The sequence below is a fragment of the Bombina bombina genome, chromosome 1 (genome assembly GCF_027579735.1).
Source record: "Bombina bombina isolate aBomBom1 chromosome 1, aBomBom1.pri, whole genome shotgun sequence".
Taxonomy (NCBI): Eukaryota; Metazoa; Chordata; class Amphibia; order Anura; family Bombinatoridae; genus Bombina; species Bombina bombina.
This window is the reverse complement of record NC_069499.1, coordinates 1,077,750,094-1,077,765,272: the sequence shown is the minus strand read 5'-3', so window position 1 is coordinate 1,077,765,272 and position 15,179 is coordinate 1,077,750,094. Positions and strand designations below refer to the sequence as shown.

The window sequence follows — 15,179 nt, the reverse complement described above, 5'->3', positions numbered from 1 at the left end:
ATAAATACCTGTATTGGTGTGAATCCAGAAGCTACTCTTGGAGTAGAGTTCGGATTCCTAGAATCCTGTCTTTTCTCCAGGAGGGTTTGGAGAAGGGTTTATCGGCAAGTACCTTGAAGGGTCAAATATCTGCCTTGTCTATTTTGTTACATAAACGTGCAATCGTTCTGTCAGGCCTTGGTCAGAATTGGGCCTGTGTTCAAACCTGTTACTCCTCCCTGGAGTCTTAACCTTGTTCGTAAAGTTCTTCAGCAGGCTCCTTTTGAGCCTATGCATTCCTTAGATATTAAGATGTTATCTTGGAAAGTTTTGTTTCTTGTTGCAATTTCTTCTGCTCGTAGAGTCTCAGAGCTTTCAGCGTTGCAGTGTGAATCCCCTTATTTTTCATTCGGATAAAGTAGTTCTGCGTACTAAGTTGGGATTTTGTCCCTAAAGTGGTTTCGGATAGTAACATTAATCAATAAATCGTTGTTTCTTCTTTGTGTCCTAACCCTTCTTCTCATAAAGAGCATCTGCTGCACAACCTAGATGTGGTGCGTGCATTGAAGTACTATTTACAGGCGACCTAAGGATTTTCGCCAGTCTTCTGCTTTGTTTGTTGTTTTCTCTGGGGAAACGCAAGGTCGGAAAGCTACAGCTACTTCTCTCTCTTCGTGGCTGAAGAGTATAATTCGTTTTGGCCTATGAAACTGCTGGACAGCAGCCTCCTTAGAGAGTCACGGCTCATTCTACGATGGCTGTTTCCTCTTCCTGGGCATTCAAAAATTAGGCTTCTGTGGAACAGATTTGCAAGGCTGCAACTTGGTCCTCTCTACACACTTTTTTTCAAAATTCTATAAATTTTGATACTTTTGCCTCAGCTGAGGCTTCTTTTATGGGAGAGGTTCTTCAAGCAGTGATGCCTTCTGTTTATCTGTTTATATGTTTTATCTGTGTCCTCTAGCTTGGGTATTGATTCCCAATAGTAATTAGAGATGATCCGTTGACTCACCTTGTCATTAGAAAGAAAACTAAATTTATGCTTACCTGATAAACGCCTTTCTTTCTTGACACGGTGAGTCTACGGCCCGCCCTGTTTCTTTAGACAGACAGGTTTTTGTGTTGTAAACCTCAGGCACCTCTGCACCTTGTGTTGCTTCCGTTCTCTTTTTTTTTCCTTCAGTCGAATGAATGGGGTTGGAGAGAAGGGAGGTGATATTTAACAGCTTTGCTGTGGTGCTCTTTGCCTCCTCCTGCTGGCCGGGAGTTATATTCCCAATAGTAATTAGAGATGATCTGTGGACTCACTGTGTCAAGAAATAAATAAATTTATCAGGTAAGTTTAAATTTCGTTTTTTTTATATGGTTTGCTTTGCTCTTGTTGTTGTTACTGGATTACGTGAGGGGAAAGAACCCCAAAGATTTGCAAGCTTTCTACCGCCTTGAAAATGGCATGAAGTAGTGTACCCCATTAGTACTCAAACATCACTAGGGTGAAGTTGTTTTTTTTTTTTTTTTTTTTTTTAAGTATAAATCTTTTGTCACGATTTTTTTTTTTTTTTTTAACAATCTTTGTAACAAATGTTTGTTCGTTTCAGACTCTACAAGAAAGAAGCTCTTCAGAAGCTAATAGAGAAATGTGTATCAAAGGGTTACGTCTTTCAGATGGAGATGATTGTTCGGGCACGACAATTGAATTACACCATTGGGGAGGTAAAGTAAAAGATTTAATTAGTAAAATAGACCTAAACACATGATATGGTATAGGTAGAGCACAGACTAAATCCAGTTAGCCAAGACGTGTGAGTTGGGGAAAGTTATCCAAATGTTAATACTTTACTTAAATTTAAAGGATGTGTACATTTTAAGAAATGTAGAAATTGCAAATGATCTGCATTATTTTTTTTATTTTTTTTTATTTTTTTTTATAGCTTTAGCATAGTTATTATGCCATTATCTTAGAAAATGTAAAGTGTTTTGCTAATCTAAAGAAATGAATAATACTCCTTTTTTAGAATATAGAAAAGTTGTCCCTGGTTTCCTTTCTTGTAGCCAGTCAGAGGACAGATGTAAATGAGTTTGGCCTTAGAACCACTGAGCTCCATACATTCTGGTCAAAATTGTACTTCACATAGATGAATTACATCTTTGAATATAAACATATTTGCAATATACATCTATTGGCAAAAATGCTTTTAGTAAGTTATCACTGTTTTAGTAATAACATTTTTCTCTGCATGTGAAGCATAGCTAGATATTCTCAAGAAGACTTGCTACAAAAAGGTTCAGAAATGCTGTTCTGTTCGAACCATGAAAGTTTAATTTTGACTTTCATGTCTCTTTAACTAGGAATGGGTTACAAACAGTGGCCTAATTACCGTTTAACCTTTTAATGCCATTATGCCGTCATAATTACACTGGGCTTTAGAGCCATTATGACGGAATAGAATGTCCTAGCCAACGGCTGTCCTGAAGCCTTCTGTGCTTCCAGGATTTGATCGCGGTCTGGAGGGCGTTCCTAGGGTTGTAGGCAGGCCCCAAAGACGCGATCCAATAATTGAAATCTCGCGATCGTGTGCACGATTGCGTGGTTTCAATTTGTCTACATCGGAACAGTTGTTCCGATGTAGACACTTTAACCCAGTCACGAAAGGGTTAAACATATCATCATTAAATTTCACTCACAGAACACCCTTAATCAACTGTAGATTAGGATACAGACAGAAATTGGAATTTATGAATGTTTGCATTCTTTTTTATTAAGGAGTTTAAACCCTTAAACAAAATTTCATTCTTGTAACACTTCAAGTGAGGATATAACTGGCAAGCAAATGAAAAGCAAACAACTAGATACATAAGCTCTAGAGAGACAAGTAAAGGTCTTCAGGATTCAGACTGTAAACCTTGTATCTCTAGCCTTAGTGATTTAAAAAAGACCATGGCTTGCTTATTTACATATTTATCAAATGGACAATATTATTTGTGCCATGGCTGGTTAATCCAGATAGTTTCATACTTGTCTCTTACCTTATGAATGACTCTACATAAGCCTTTAGATTGGTCTGGTCAGTATATCTATTAAAGGGACCGTAAACTCAGAAATGAGTCCTTCCATTTTGCATTTGCAACTTGTAATAAATATTCCTTTCAATTTTCTTATGTAATGTATCATGAATCATTTTATTTCGAATGTTAGCTCCATTAGATATTACCTTGCCATCTACCTATCGCTAGCATATCTGTCACGCTATGGATTCCTTTTGTGTACGCGCGCTTGATGACCTCACCAATGCCTGTCTTTGTGGGGTTACATGTTTGTGGATGCACAACTTCCGACGCTCTCCACGCAACTTATGCAACTCATTAGTTCAGCCCACAGGAAATGCATGGAACGCCTACATTTCCTCCCACTGAAGCTAGGTCACGCGTCTATGTAGAACTGAAGCATCAATTGCTTCACATGAGTTGCGTGGAGAGCTTGCAATCGATGCTTCAGTGGGAGGAAATGTAGGCATGACATGCATTTTATGTGGGCTGAACTAACTAGCTCTATACCTCCCATGTAAGATATGTCATAGAGGGGTTAGAGAAGTACCGTGCACTAATGGTTCTATAACCTAAAGTAAGCATAATTATTATATATAAATATTTTAATTTTTTTTACATACTGGTGAACTGAAGCTAAGAATTATTTCGATCTATGATGGTCAAAAATCTCCATTGCTTCATAGCTTGGCTTACAGAGCAAAGAGTTTCCCTTTTGGACCAAAGAAATTCTCACATATAATGCTTATCTGACAATGGTAAAAAAAATATTTATTTCATTATTAAACACAATTATTATTGTGGATCTATGATACAAGGGACCTACCCTTCTGGGCAACTTTTTTGTTTCTCCCAGTTTGTTTGTTTTAAGGAAGTGAAGCCTGAAAATCCTTTCCAGCTTAAAGAAGTTGGGGGGGGTGCTATTATGGTCAGTGAAGTTTGCTGCTCCTCCACACTATAGTGTCTCTTGTGTTTGCTCTCTAAAGCCAATGGATTGTAGCATTACTTTCCGGGGTTACCTTTTTGCTAGTTACCCCATAGCTGTACCATCTATACCTTGCAGGAGTATGCAAGGCATCATCCCTAATGAAGCCCATTTGACAAGGTTAAATGTTGGATGGATTTTGATCACAAGCCTTGCAACACTGATAGTATTGTTTGCTACGCCACTGACTGAAGCCTTTTGTAGTATCTAGTCATACGTGCACAGAATGAATTTAAATCAGTTGTGAAGAATACAATTGTTCATCTATATAAGTACTGTGGTTCATTGTCCCATGCAGTTAAACCATCTACATTAATTAACTTATATAGAGCAAAACATAACTATTGTGCACCTGGTTTGATCATTTGCATATCAATTATGAAAAGTAGAGAAGTTTTGCTATTGGGTCTGTTTTTATTAATTTATGACCTAGATTTTATAGTGAATGCTGAAAGTGTTAAACTATACACAAGTGCTTTAGAGTGGAGGCTTGCAATTCTTCTGTCCCAGTCTGCCTTCCCTATCTTCTTGTCTTTTTTATTTATTGTACCCCGTGTAGAGCGAGGCAGAATCTGCTAGTACACAGTCGCCAACAGTCAATGTAGTAGGGAGTATATAGCAGTCGGTTGTAAGTAGCCAAGGGCTTTTTATTTTTATTTATTTATTGGAAATAAGTATTTTTAATACTGGTTACATCATTTCTCCAACATAGGTGTGTCCGGTCCACGGCGTCATCCTTACTTGTGGGATATTCTCTTCCCCAACAGGAAATGGCAAAGAGCCCAGCAAAGCTGGTCACATGATCCCTCCTAGGCTCCGCCTACCCCAGTCATTCTCTTTGCCGTTGTACAGGCAACATCTCCACGGAGATGGCTTAGAGTTTTTTAGTGTTTAACTGTAGTTTTTATTATTCAATCAAGAGTTTGTTATTTTGAAATAGTGCTGGTATGTACTATTTACTCAGAAACAGAAAAGAGATGAAGATTTCTGTTTGTATGAGGAAAATGATTTTAGCAACCGTAACTAAAATCCATGGCTGTTCCACACAGGACTGTTGAGAGCAATTAACTTCAGTTGGGGGAACAGTGTGCAGTCTCTTGCTGCTTGAGGTATGACACATTCTAACAAGACGATGTAATGCTGGAAGCTGTCATTTTCCCTATGGGATCCGGTAAGCCATGTTTATTACGATCGTAAATAAGGGCTTCACAAGGGCTTATTAAGACTGTAGACTTTTTCTGGGCTAAATCGATTCATTATTAACACATATTTAGCCTTGAGGAATCATTTTATCTGGGTATTTTGATATAATAATATCGGCAGGCACTGTATTAGACACCTTATTCCTTAGGGGCTTTCCCAAAGCATAAGCAGAGCCTCATTTTCGCGCCGGTGTGGCGCACTTGTTTTTGAGAGGCATGGCATGCAGTCGCATGTGAGAGGAGCTCTGATACTTAGAAAAGACTTTCTGAAGGCGTCATTTGGTATCGTATTCCCCTTTGGGCTTGGTTGGGTCTCAGCAAAGCAGATACCAGGGACTGTAAAGGGGTTAAAGTTTAAAACGGCTCCGGTTCCGTTATTTTAAGGGTTAAAGCTTCCAAATTTGGTGTGCAATACTTTTAAGGCTTTAAGACACTGTGGTGAAAATTTGGTAAATTTTGTACAATTCCTTCATGTTTTTTCGCAATTGCAGTAATAAAGTGTGTTCAGTTTAAAGTTTAAAGTGACAGTAACGGTTTTATTTTAAAACGTTTTTGTACTTTGTTATCAAGTTTATGCCTGTTTAACATGTCTGAACTACCAGATAGACTGTGTTCTGAATGTGGGGAAGCCAGAATTCCTATTCATTTAAATAAATGTGATTTATGTGATAATGACAATGATGCCCAAGATGATTCCTCAAGTGAGGGGAGTAAGCATGGTACTGCATCATTCCCTCCTTCGTCTACACGAGTCTTGCCCACTCAGGAGGCCCCTAGTACATCTAGCGCGCCAATACTCCTTACTATGCAACAATTAACGGCTGTAATGGATAATTCTGTCAAAAACATTTTAGCCAAAATGAACACTTGTCAGCGTAAGCGCGGCTGCTCTGTTTTAGATACTGAAGAGCATGACGACGCTGATATTAATATCTCTGAAGGGCCCCTAACCCAGTCTGATGGGGCCAGGGAGGTTTTGTCTGAGGGAGAAATTACTGATTCAGGGAACATTTCTCAACAGGCTGAACCTGATGTGATTGCATTTAAATTTAAGTTGGAACATCTCCGCATTCTGCTTAAGGAGGTATTATCCACTCTGGATGATTGTGACAAGTTGGTCATCCCAGAGAAACTATGTAAAATGGACAAGTTCCTAGAGGTGCCGGGGCTCCCTGAAGCTTTTCCTATACCCAAGCGGGTGGCGGACATTGTTAATAAAGAATGGGAAAGGCCCGGTATTCCTTTCGTCCCTCCCCCCATATTTAAAAAATTGTTTCCTATGGTCGACCCCAGAAAGGACTTATGGCAGACAGTCCCCAAGGTCGAGGGAGCGGTTTCCACTTTAAACAAACGCACCACTATACCCATAGAGGATAGTTGTGCTTTCAAAGATCCTATGGATAAAAAATTAGAAGGTTTGCTTAAAAAGATGTTTGTTCAGCAGGGTTACCTTCTACAACCAATTTCATGCATTGTCCCTGTCGCTACAGCCGCATGTTTCTGGTTCGATGAGCTGATAAAGGCGGTCGATAGTGATTCTCCTCCTTATGAGGAGATTATGGACAGAATCAATGCTCTCAAATTGGCTAATTCTTTCACCCTAGACGCCACTTTGCAATTGGCTAGGTTAGCGGCTAAGAATTCTGGGTTTGCTATTGTGGCGCGCAGAGCGCTTTGGTTGAAATCTTGGTCGGCTGATGCGTCTTCCAAGAACAAGCTACTTAACATTCCTTTCAAGGGGAAAACGCTGTTTGGCCCTGACTTGAAAGAGATTATCTCTGATATCACTGGGGGTAAGGGCCACGCCCTTCCTCAGGATCGGCCTTTCAAGGCAAAAAATAAACCTAATTTTCGTCCCTTTCGTAGAAACGGACCAGCCCAAGGTGCTACGTCCTCTAAGCAAGAGGGTAATACTTCTCAAGCCAAGCCAGCTTGGAGACCAATGCAAGGCTGGAACAAGGGAAAGCAGGCCAAGAAACCTGCCACTGCTACCAAGACTGCATGAAATGTTGGCCCCCGATCCGGGACCGGATCTGGTGGGGGGCAGACTCTCTCTCTTCACTCAGGCTTGGGCAAGAGATGTTCTGGATCCTTGGGCGCTAGAAATAGTCTCCCAAGGTTATCTTCTGGAATTCAAGGGACTTCCCCCAAGGGGGAGGTTCCACAGGTCTCAGTTGTCTTCAGACCACATAAAAAGACAGGCATTCTTACATTGTGTAGAAGACCTGTTAAAAATGGGAGTGATTCATCCTGTTCCATTAAGAGAACAAGGGATGGGGTTCTACTCCAATCTGTTCATAGTTCCCAAAAAAGAGGGAACGTTCAGACCAATCTTAGATCTCAAGATCTTAAACAAGTTTCTCAAGGTTCCATCGTTCAAGATGGAAACCATTCGAACTATTCTTCCTTCCATCCAGGAAGGTCAATTCATGACCACGGTGGATTTAAAGGATGCGTATCTACATATTCCTATCCACAAGGAACATCATCGGTTCCTAAGGTTCGCATTCCTGGACAAACATTACCAGTTCGTGGCGCTTCCTTTCGGATTAGCCACTGCTCCAAGGATTTTCACAAAGGTACTAGGGTCCCTTCTAGCTGTGCTAAGACCAAGGGGCATTGCTGTAGTACCTTACTTGGACGACATTCTGATTCAAGCGTCGTCCCTTCCTCAAGCAAAGGCTCACACGGACATCGTCCTGGCCTTTCTCAGATCTCACGGATGGAAAGTGAACGTGGAAAAGAGTTCTCTATCTCCGTCGACAAGAGTTCCCTTCTTGGGAACAATAATAGACTCCTTAGAAATGAGGATTTTTCTGACAGAGACCAGAAAAACAAAACTTCTAAACTCTTGTCGGATACTTCATTCCGTTCCTCTTCCTTCCATAGCTCAGTGCATGGAAGTGATCGGGTTGATGGTAGCGGCAATGGACATAGTTCCTTTTGCGCGCATTCATCTAAGACCATTACAACTGTGCATGCTCAGTCAGTGGAATGGGGACTATACAGACTTGTCTCCGAAGATACAAGTAAATCAGAGGACCAGAGACTCACTCCGTTGGTGGCTGTCCCTGGACAACCTGTCACAAGGGATGACATTCCGCAGACCAGAGTGGGTCATTGTCACGACCGACGCCAGTCTGATGGGCTGGGGCGCGGTCTGGGGATCCCTGAAAGCTCAGGGTCTTTGGTCTCGGGAAGAATCTCTTCTACCGATAAATATTCTGGAACTGAGAGCGATATTCAATGCTCTCAAGGCTTGGCCTCAGCTAGCGAGGGCCAAGTTCATACGGTTTCAATCAGACAACATGACAACTGTTGCGTACATCAACCATCAGGGGGGAACAAGGAGTTCCCTAGCGATGGAAGAAGTGACCAAAATCATTCTATGGGCGGAGTCTCACTCCTGCCACCTGTCTGCTATCCACATCCCAGGAGTGGAAAATTGGGAAGCGGATTTTCTGAGTCGTCAGACATTGCATCCGGGGGAGTGGGAACTCCATCCGGAAATCTTTGCCCAAGTCACTCAGCTGTGGGGCATTCCAGACATGGACCTGATGGCCTCTCGTCAGAACTTCAAAGTTCCTTGCTACGGGTCCAGATCCAGGGATCCCAAGGCGGCTCTAGTGGATGCACTAGTAGCACCTTGGACCTTCAAACTAGCTTATGTGTTCCCGCCGTTTCCTCTCATCCCCAGGCTGGTAGCCAGGATCAATCAGGAGAGGGCGTCGGTGATCTTGATAGCTCCTGCGTGGCCACGCAGGACTTGGTATGCAGATCTGGTGAATATGTCATCGGCTCCACCTTGGAAGCTACCTTTGAGACGAGACCTTCTTGTTCAGGGTCCGTTCGAACATCCGAATCTGGTTTCACTCCAGCTGACTGCTTGGAGATTGAACGCTTGATTTTATCGAAGCGAGGGTTCTCAGATTCTGTTATTGATACTCTTGTTCAGGCCAGAAAGCCTGTAACTAGAAAGATTTACCACAAAATTTGGAAAAAATATATCTGTTGGTGTGAATCTAAAGGATTCCCTTGGGACAAGGTTAAGATTCCTAGGATTCTATCCTTCCTTCAAGAAGGATTGGAAAAAGGATTATCTGCAAGTTCCCTGAAGGGACAGATTTCTGCCTTGTCGGTGTTACTTCACAAAAAACTGGCTGCTGTGCCAGATGTTCAAGCCTTTGTTCAGGCTCTGGTTAGAATTAAGCCTGTTTACAAACCTTTGACTCCTCCTTGGAGTCTCAATTTAGTTCTTTCAGTTCTTCAGGGGGTTCCGTTTGAACCCTTGCATTCCGTTGATATTAAATTATTATCTTGGAAAGTTTTGTTTTTAGTTGCAATTTCTTCTGCCAGAAGAGTTTCAGAATTATCTGCTCTGCAGTGTTCTCCTCCTTATCTGGTGTTCCATGCAGATAAGGTGGTTTTACGTACTAAACCTGGTTTTCTTCCAAAAGTTGTTTCCAACAAAAACATTAACCAGGAGATTATCGTACCTTCTCTGTGTCCGAAACCAGTTTCAAAGAAGGAACGTTTGTTGCACAATTTGGATGTTGTTCGCGCTCTAAAATTCTATTTAGATGCTACAAAGGATTTTAGACAAACATCTTCCTTGTTTGTTGTTTATTCCGGTAAAAGGAGAGGTCAAAAAGCAACTTCTACCTCTCTCTCTTTTTGGATTAAAAGCATCATCAGATTGGCTTACGAGACTGCCGGACGGCAGCCTCCCGAAAGAATCACAGCTCATTCCACTAGGGCTGTGGCTTCCACATGGGCCTTCAAGAACGAGGCTTCTGTTGATCAGATATGTAGGGCAGCGACTTGGTCTTCACTGCACACTTTTACCAAATTTTACAAGTTTGATACTTTTGCTTCTTCTGAGGCTATTTTTGGGAGAAAGGTTTTGCAAGCCGTGGTGCCTTCCATTTAGGTGACCTGATTTGCTCCCTCCCTTCATCCGTGTCCTAAAGCTTTGGTATTGGTTCCCACAAGTAAGGATGACGCCGTGGACCGGACACACCTATGTTGGAGAAAACAGAATTTATGTTTACCTGATAAATTGCTTTCTCCAACGGTGTGTCCGGTCCACGGCCCGCCCGGGTTTTTTAATCAGGTCTGATAATTTATTTTCTTTAACTACAGTCACCACGGTACCATATGGTTTCTCCTATGCAAATATTCCTCCTTAACGTCGGTCGAATGACTGGGGTAGGCGGAGCCTAGGAGGGATCATGTGACCAGCTTTGCTGGGCTCTTTGCCATTTCCTGTTGGGGAAGAGAATATCCCACAAGTAAGGATGACGCCGTGGACCGGACACACCGTTGGAGAAAGCAATTTATCAGGTAAACATAAATTCTGTTTTTGATATCTACCTGAAGAAAAAATGATATTTTTTGATGTCTTTAAATGTAAATAGACATTGTTAAAGGGACATTAAACACTTAATCTTTTCTTTGAATACATCAGGCAATCTAGCATTTATTAAGGACCAGTCAACACAGTAGATTTGCATAATCAACAAATGCAAGATAACAAGACAATGCAATAGCACTTAGTCTGTACTTCAAATAAATAGAAGATTTATTTTTTTTCAGACAATTTTAAAAGTTGTCTATTTCCACTCCCCCTGTACCATGTGACAGCCATCAGCCAATCACAAATGCATACACGTACCATGTGACAGCCATCAGCCAATCACAAATGCATATACGCTTATTCTTGCACATGCTTAGTAGGAGCTGGTGACTCAAAGTTTAAATATAAAAAGACACTGCACTTTTTTTTTAATGGAAGTAAATTGGACAGTTGTTTAAAATTGCATGCTCTATCTGATTTAATAAGTTTAATTTTGACTTGAGTGTCCCTTTAGTCTGAGAATAACATGTAGATGTATTTTTGAAAGTTTCATTAGGTTTTTTTAAATATTGATAAAATAAGTGTTAAGTTTTAGTGTCAACAATGGGAGCTGCCATGTTGTAACTTAGGTTACCTTCTCTGCTGTGGCCAATAAGAGACAGTTATAACTGTGGAATATAACCGTGCTCTGCACTTCCATTTATAACAAGAACTGAAAAGATCACAATTTCATATATTACCATCTCAACGTGTTCAATGTCCCTTTTTTTTTTTTTTAAATCAACTTTCCTTTTTGTGGTATAGTACTTCTAAACACTCCAAGAACCCCGACCCAGCTATTCTGGGATAATGACACTTTTTCACAGTAATGAATCAGAAATTGTTAGTGGTGGGATATAATTGTTTGTGTTTTTTCATAGATATTCCAACCTAAACTTACTTAAAGGGACACTCGAGTCCAAATTAAACTTTCATGATTCAGATCATGCAATTTCAAACAACTTTGCACATTTTGTTAATGTAAGAAAATTGGAGAGTCTTTTTATATTTACACATTTTGAGTCACAATTTCCTACTGAGCATGTGCAAGAATTCACAGAAAATACATAATTCATATGTAATTGGCTGATGCCTGTCACATGATACAGGGGGAGTGGAATTAGTCTAAACTTAAAATGAATTTTAGATTTATTTTTTTCTGACAAATTTCAAAGTTATGTCTAAGTGCTATTGCATTGTCTTTTTATCACAATTTGTTGATTATGCAAATTACTGTATTTACTGGTCAAATATCTCTTATCCATTTCTTGGCATTCTTTTTATGGAACCATGGATCTGAAGTGTGCTTGCACCCATATTCCCATGCTTGCAATATGGCAGCAACTTTGACTTCCTTGCATACGCTCACCTCTTCTGTGAAAGTTTTTCTTCATTCTTAGCAACACAATAAATCTTGAACTGCCTTGTATCAGTGCTGCAACTATAATCATGTTACAATTTACCCTAAATTGTATGTTTCATCGCTCTCTCTGTGGGAGAGTGCCTCTGGAAGACCAAGTTAGACTGATTAGGATTGCTTTCTTTGTCCACAGCTATTGAAATGGCTCACCCCAACGCTAAAAATGCAACTACAGTTAGATGTATTTTATACACCATTTCTCAATCCCCTTTAGCCTTGTATTTACCAATAATAGACCACTAAACCCATCAGAGCTGTTGTCCTCACTGAGATATAGCATCTCAATATTTAGCAGGCAATAGATATATTCTGACTGGTTAAAATAACAGTAGCTTAATAATTTTTTTATGCTAGTTATATAGAGGATCATAGTTATATCATCCTGTTAGTCATAGGGACAACCTTAACCCTTTTTTTTTTTTTAAATTTTTATTTATTTCTACAGATTGAGAGGTGGTTTTCTTCGGCAAGTACTAGGGCTCTGGAGAATGGCACATCTCTACTGGCTAATTAAGCCAGGCTCTGTTGATTTTTGTTGCTGTTATTCTTCTTGAATTTATGTTTCAACAATTCTTTAGAATTGATAACTTTTCCGTTCAGTGTTACAACACACAAATCGGGATAGAGTCCTATATATTTCTCAGTACAAAAACTTACAATTCTATCCCAGAATGCTAGGGAACCCAACTCCTCCAGGCAAACGATCAAAAACGACGGCAGATTTTGCCAAGAGAAATGCTGATATCCTATTGCAGGAAACACATTTCAAGCACCATAGCGAGCCCAATTTTTTTTTTGGTACTGTCTATACACAACATTTCCATAGCTCCAATATAACTAATAATAAAAGGGGAGTCGGTATACTAATAAAAAGAATATATTCTTTTTTTAGTTAAAACAAATAGAGGGAGTGTAGATTCATTGGGATTGTGGGACTCTTGTATGGTAAGACGGTTACCATAATGAACATATATGCCCCAAACACAAAACCCCTTTCCTTCCTAAGATCCACATTTTGTAGGTTACTAGATATCTCCAAATGGAAAATTTACATGGGAGGGGTGACTTTAATATTTCCTTCCACCCCCCTGATTGGACTTCACAAACCCTAACCCACAAATTGCAAAGAAAATAACGCATTATCTATGGAAAGTGTTGAAGAATCACGATCTCTGACACATGGAGATATAACCACCCCGAAAAGAGAGACTTTACCTTTTTTTTTTTTTTTTTTTTCTCACACTCAAATCATACATATAGTAGATTGGATTATATCTTAACTAATCAAATGGTTTTGTCTACAATTTGAAATACTAAAATTTAGTCCCACAGCGTGGTCAGACTACTCTGCAGTAGTGATCAAACTCTATTTGCTTAAAACTCCAATAGACACCTTCCTGTGGAAGTTAGGCAATTCAGATCAGACACAGAATACACAACATATCTGTTTGCCCAATAAATACATTAACAAAAGAACAGGCGGAGGAATTAGAGCTAGCCATTACACAGGCAGAAATTTTATCTGCCATTAAAAATCTCCCTGTGGGGAAAGTCCCGGACCAGACGGGTTTACAGTTAAGTATTACACATCCTTTGCCCCTTTACTTGTGCCCCAACTACAACTTGTTCCACACATTTTTTTGCAGATAACCCTTTCCCCAAATCAATGGTGGAAGCACATATATCTATGATCCTGAAGCCAGGGAAGCAGCCAGACACACCAGCTATTTTTCGTCCAATCTCCCTTCTCAATGTCGATATAAAAATATTTGCGGAAATCATAGTTAATCTGATCTAAGTTGAGGCCAATTAGGGACTGATAAATAGCAGGGTTAGGCTTGGTGATGCATGCCATGTGCACTTGCATTCCTCAGAATTGGAAAACTAATTTTCAAACTCAACCCCTTCGTGCCGGGAGCAAGTGCTTAGATCAGAACAAAGTTCCGATGTGAACACTTGTTGGAAAATTGAAATCACACGATTGTTGATTCGATCATGGGATTTCAAGGCCATCATGGGGTTCCTGCCTGGCACGCCCCCAGTCTGATTCTGTTCATTACCTTAAAGGAGGCTGCTGCACGCAAAATAAAGTAGGACGTTCCATTTTGTCCTAATGGCGTTAAAACCCTATGCTGTTAGGACAGCATGGAACATCCGAACTGTGTGAAGGGGGTTAAATTACTAGAAAATGGGGGAGGGGAGATAAATCAGTATATTTACTTAGTTTGCTATGAAGTGTTTTTTTTTGTTTTTTGTTTTTTTTTGTGTGTGAATATGTAGAAATTCTATTTATGTATTTGCACCTATGTTTTTTTACCAGTGTTTGCAGCCAGTATAATTGGAATAATCAAGAGGTGTACTTGTATGGGATACAGAAATAATTTAAGCCCCCAGAAGATGAAGCTAGTTGCTCACCACTGATCTCTATATTATTTGAATAGTATATTTGTATTTTATGCAAAATTAATTTGTGCCACCTTCCTAAGCCACTAGCCACACCTAGTTGTAAGCTTATTTCAGAGGACTATATACTTTCATTTTCAGGTGCCACAATTTTGTTATTGTAGAATAGAACCATAATTGCATATACTGGGTGAGTTTTGCTTGCTACTCCATTAATGTTTAAAGCTTGGTTTATTTTCTCACAGGTTCCTATTTCATTTGTGGATCGTGTCTATGGAGAATCGAAACTAGGAGGCAATGAAATAGTGTCATTTTTGAAAGGACTGTTAACTTTATTTGCAACAACGTGATTCATGTTGAAAACTCATTGTTTGCAGTATCTGTTAGTGGAATATTAAAAATGCTCTCTTGCTCTCGAAAGTAAGTTATAAACTACAGCTGACCAAATTTAAAACCTGTTCATGTATTTTTGTATTTTATTTTTTTTTTTACAAATAAAGAGACTGTAGCTAGGGAAAAACAATAAAATTTGACTAGGAAAAAAGTTGTATCATTGTTTGTAAACACATTAATTCATGGGGTGTACTATTTTATATATGTATAATGGGCTATAAGGTTTTAAAAAAAAAAAAAAGTGTACCACTACAGTTTTTTTTTTTTTGTTTTTTTTTTTTTTTAACTATATACTGTAGGAGGCCTGAACCTTTCTATCAGCTAGAGTACGAGTTTTGAGCGCTATAGGGAAATTAA

The 15,179-nt window shown here is 39.7% G+C and overlaps 1 protein-coding gene across 2 annotated transcripts in view; it reads left to right on the top strand.

Annotated features, from left to right (window-relative positions):
• The window catches only part of DPM1 (dolichyl-phosphate mannosyltransferase subunit 1, catalytic), a 71,255-nt gene extending 56,372 nt beyond the window's left edge, over positions 1-14,883 (top strand). For both annotated transcript variants that reach the window (XM_053693218.1, XM_053693280.1), the window contains exons 8-9: positions 1,578-1,692; positions 14,675-14,883. In XM_053693218.1, coding sequence (XP_053549193.1) covers positions 1,578-1,692; positions 14,675-14,779 — 220 coding nt within the window. In that variant the 3' untranslated portion in view covers positions 14,780-14,883. The remainder of the gene's footprint in view (positions 1-1,577; positions 1,693-14,674) is intronic.
• Positions 14,884-15,179: the final 296 nt, after the last annotated feature.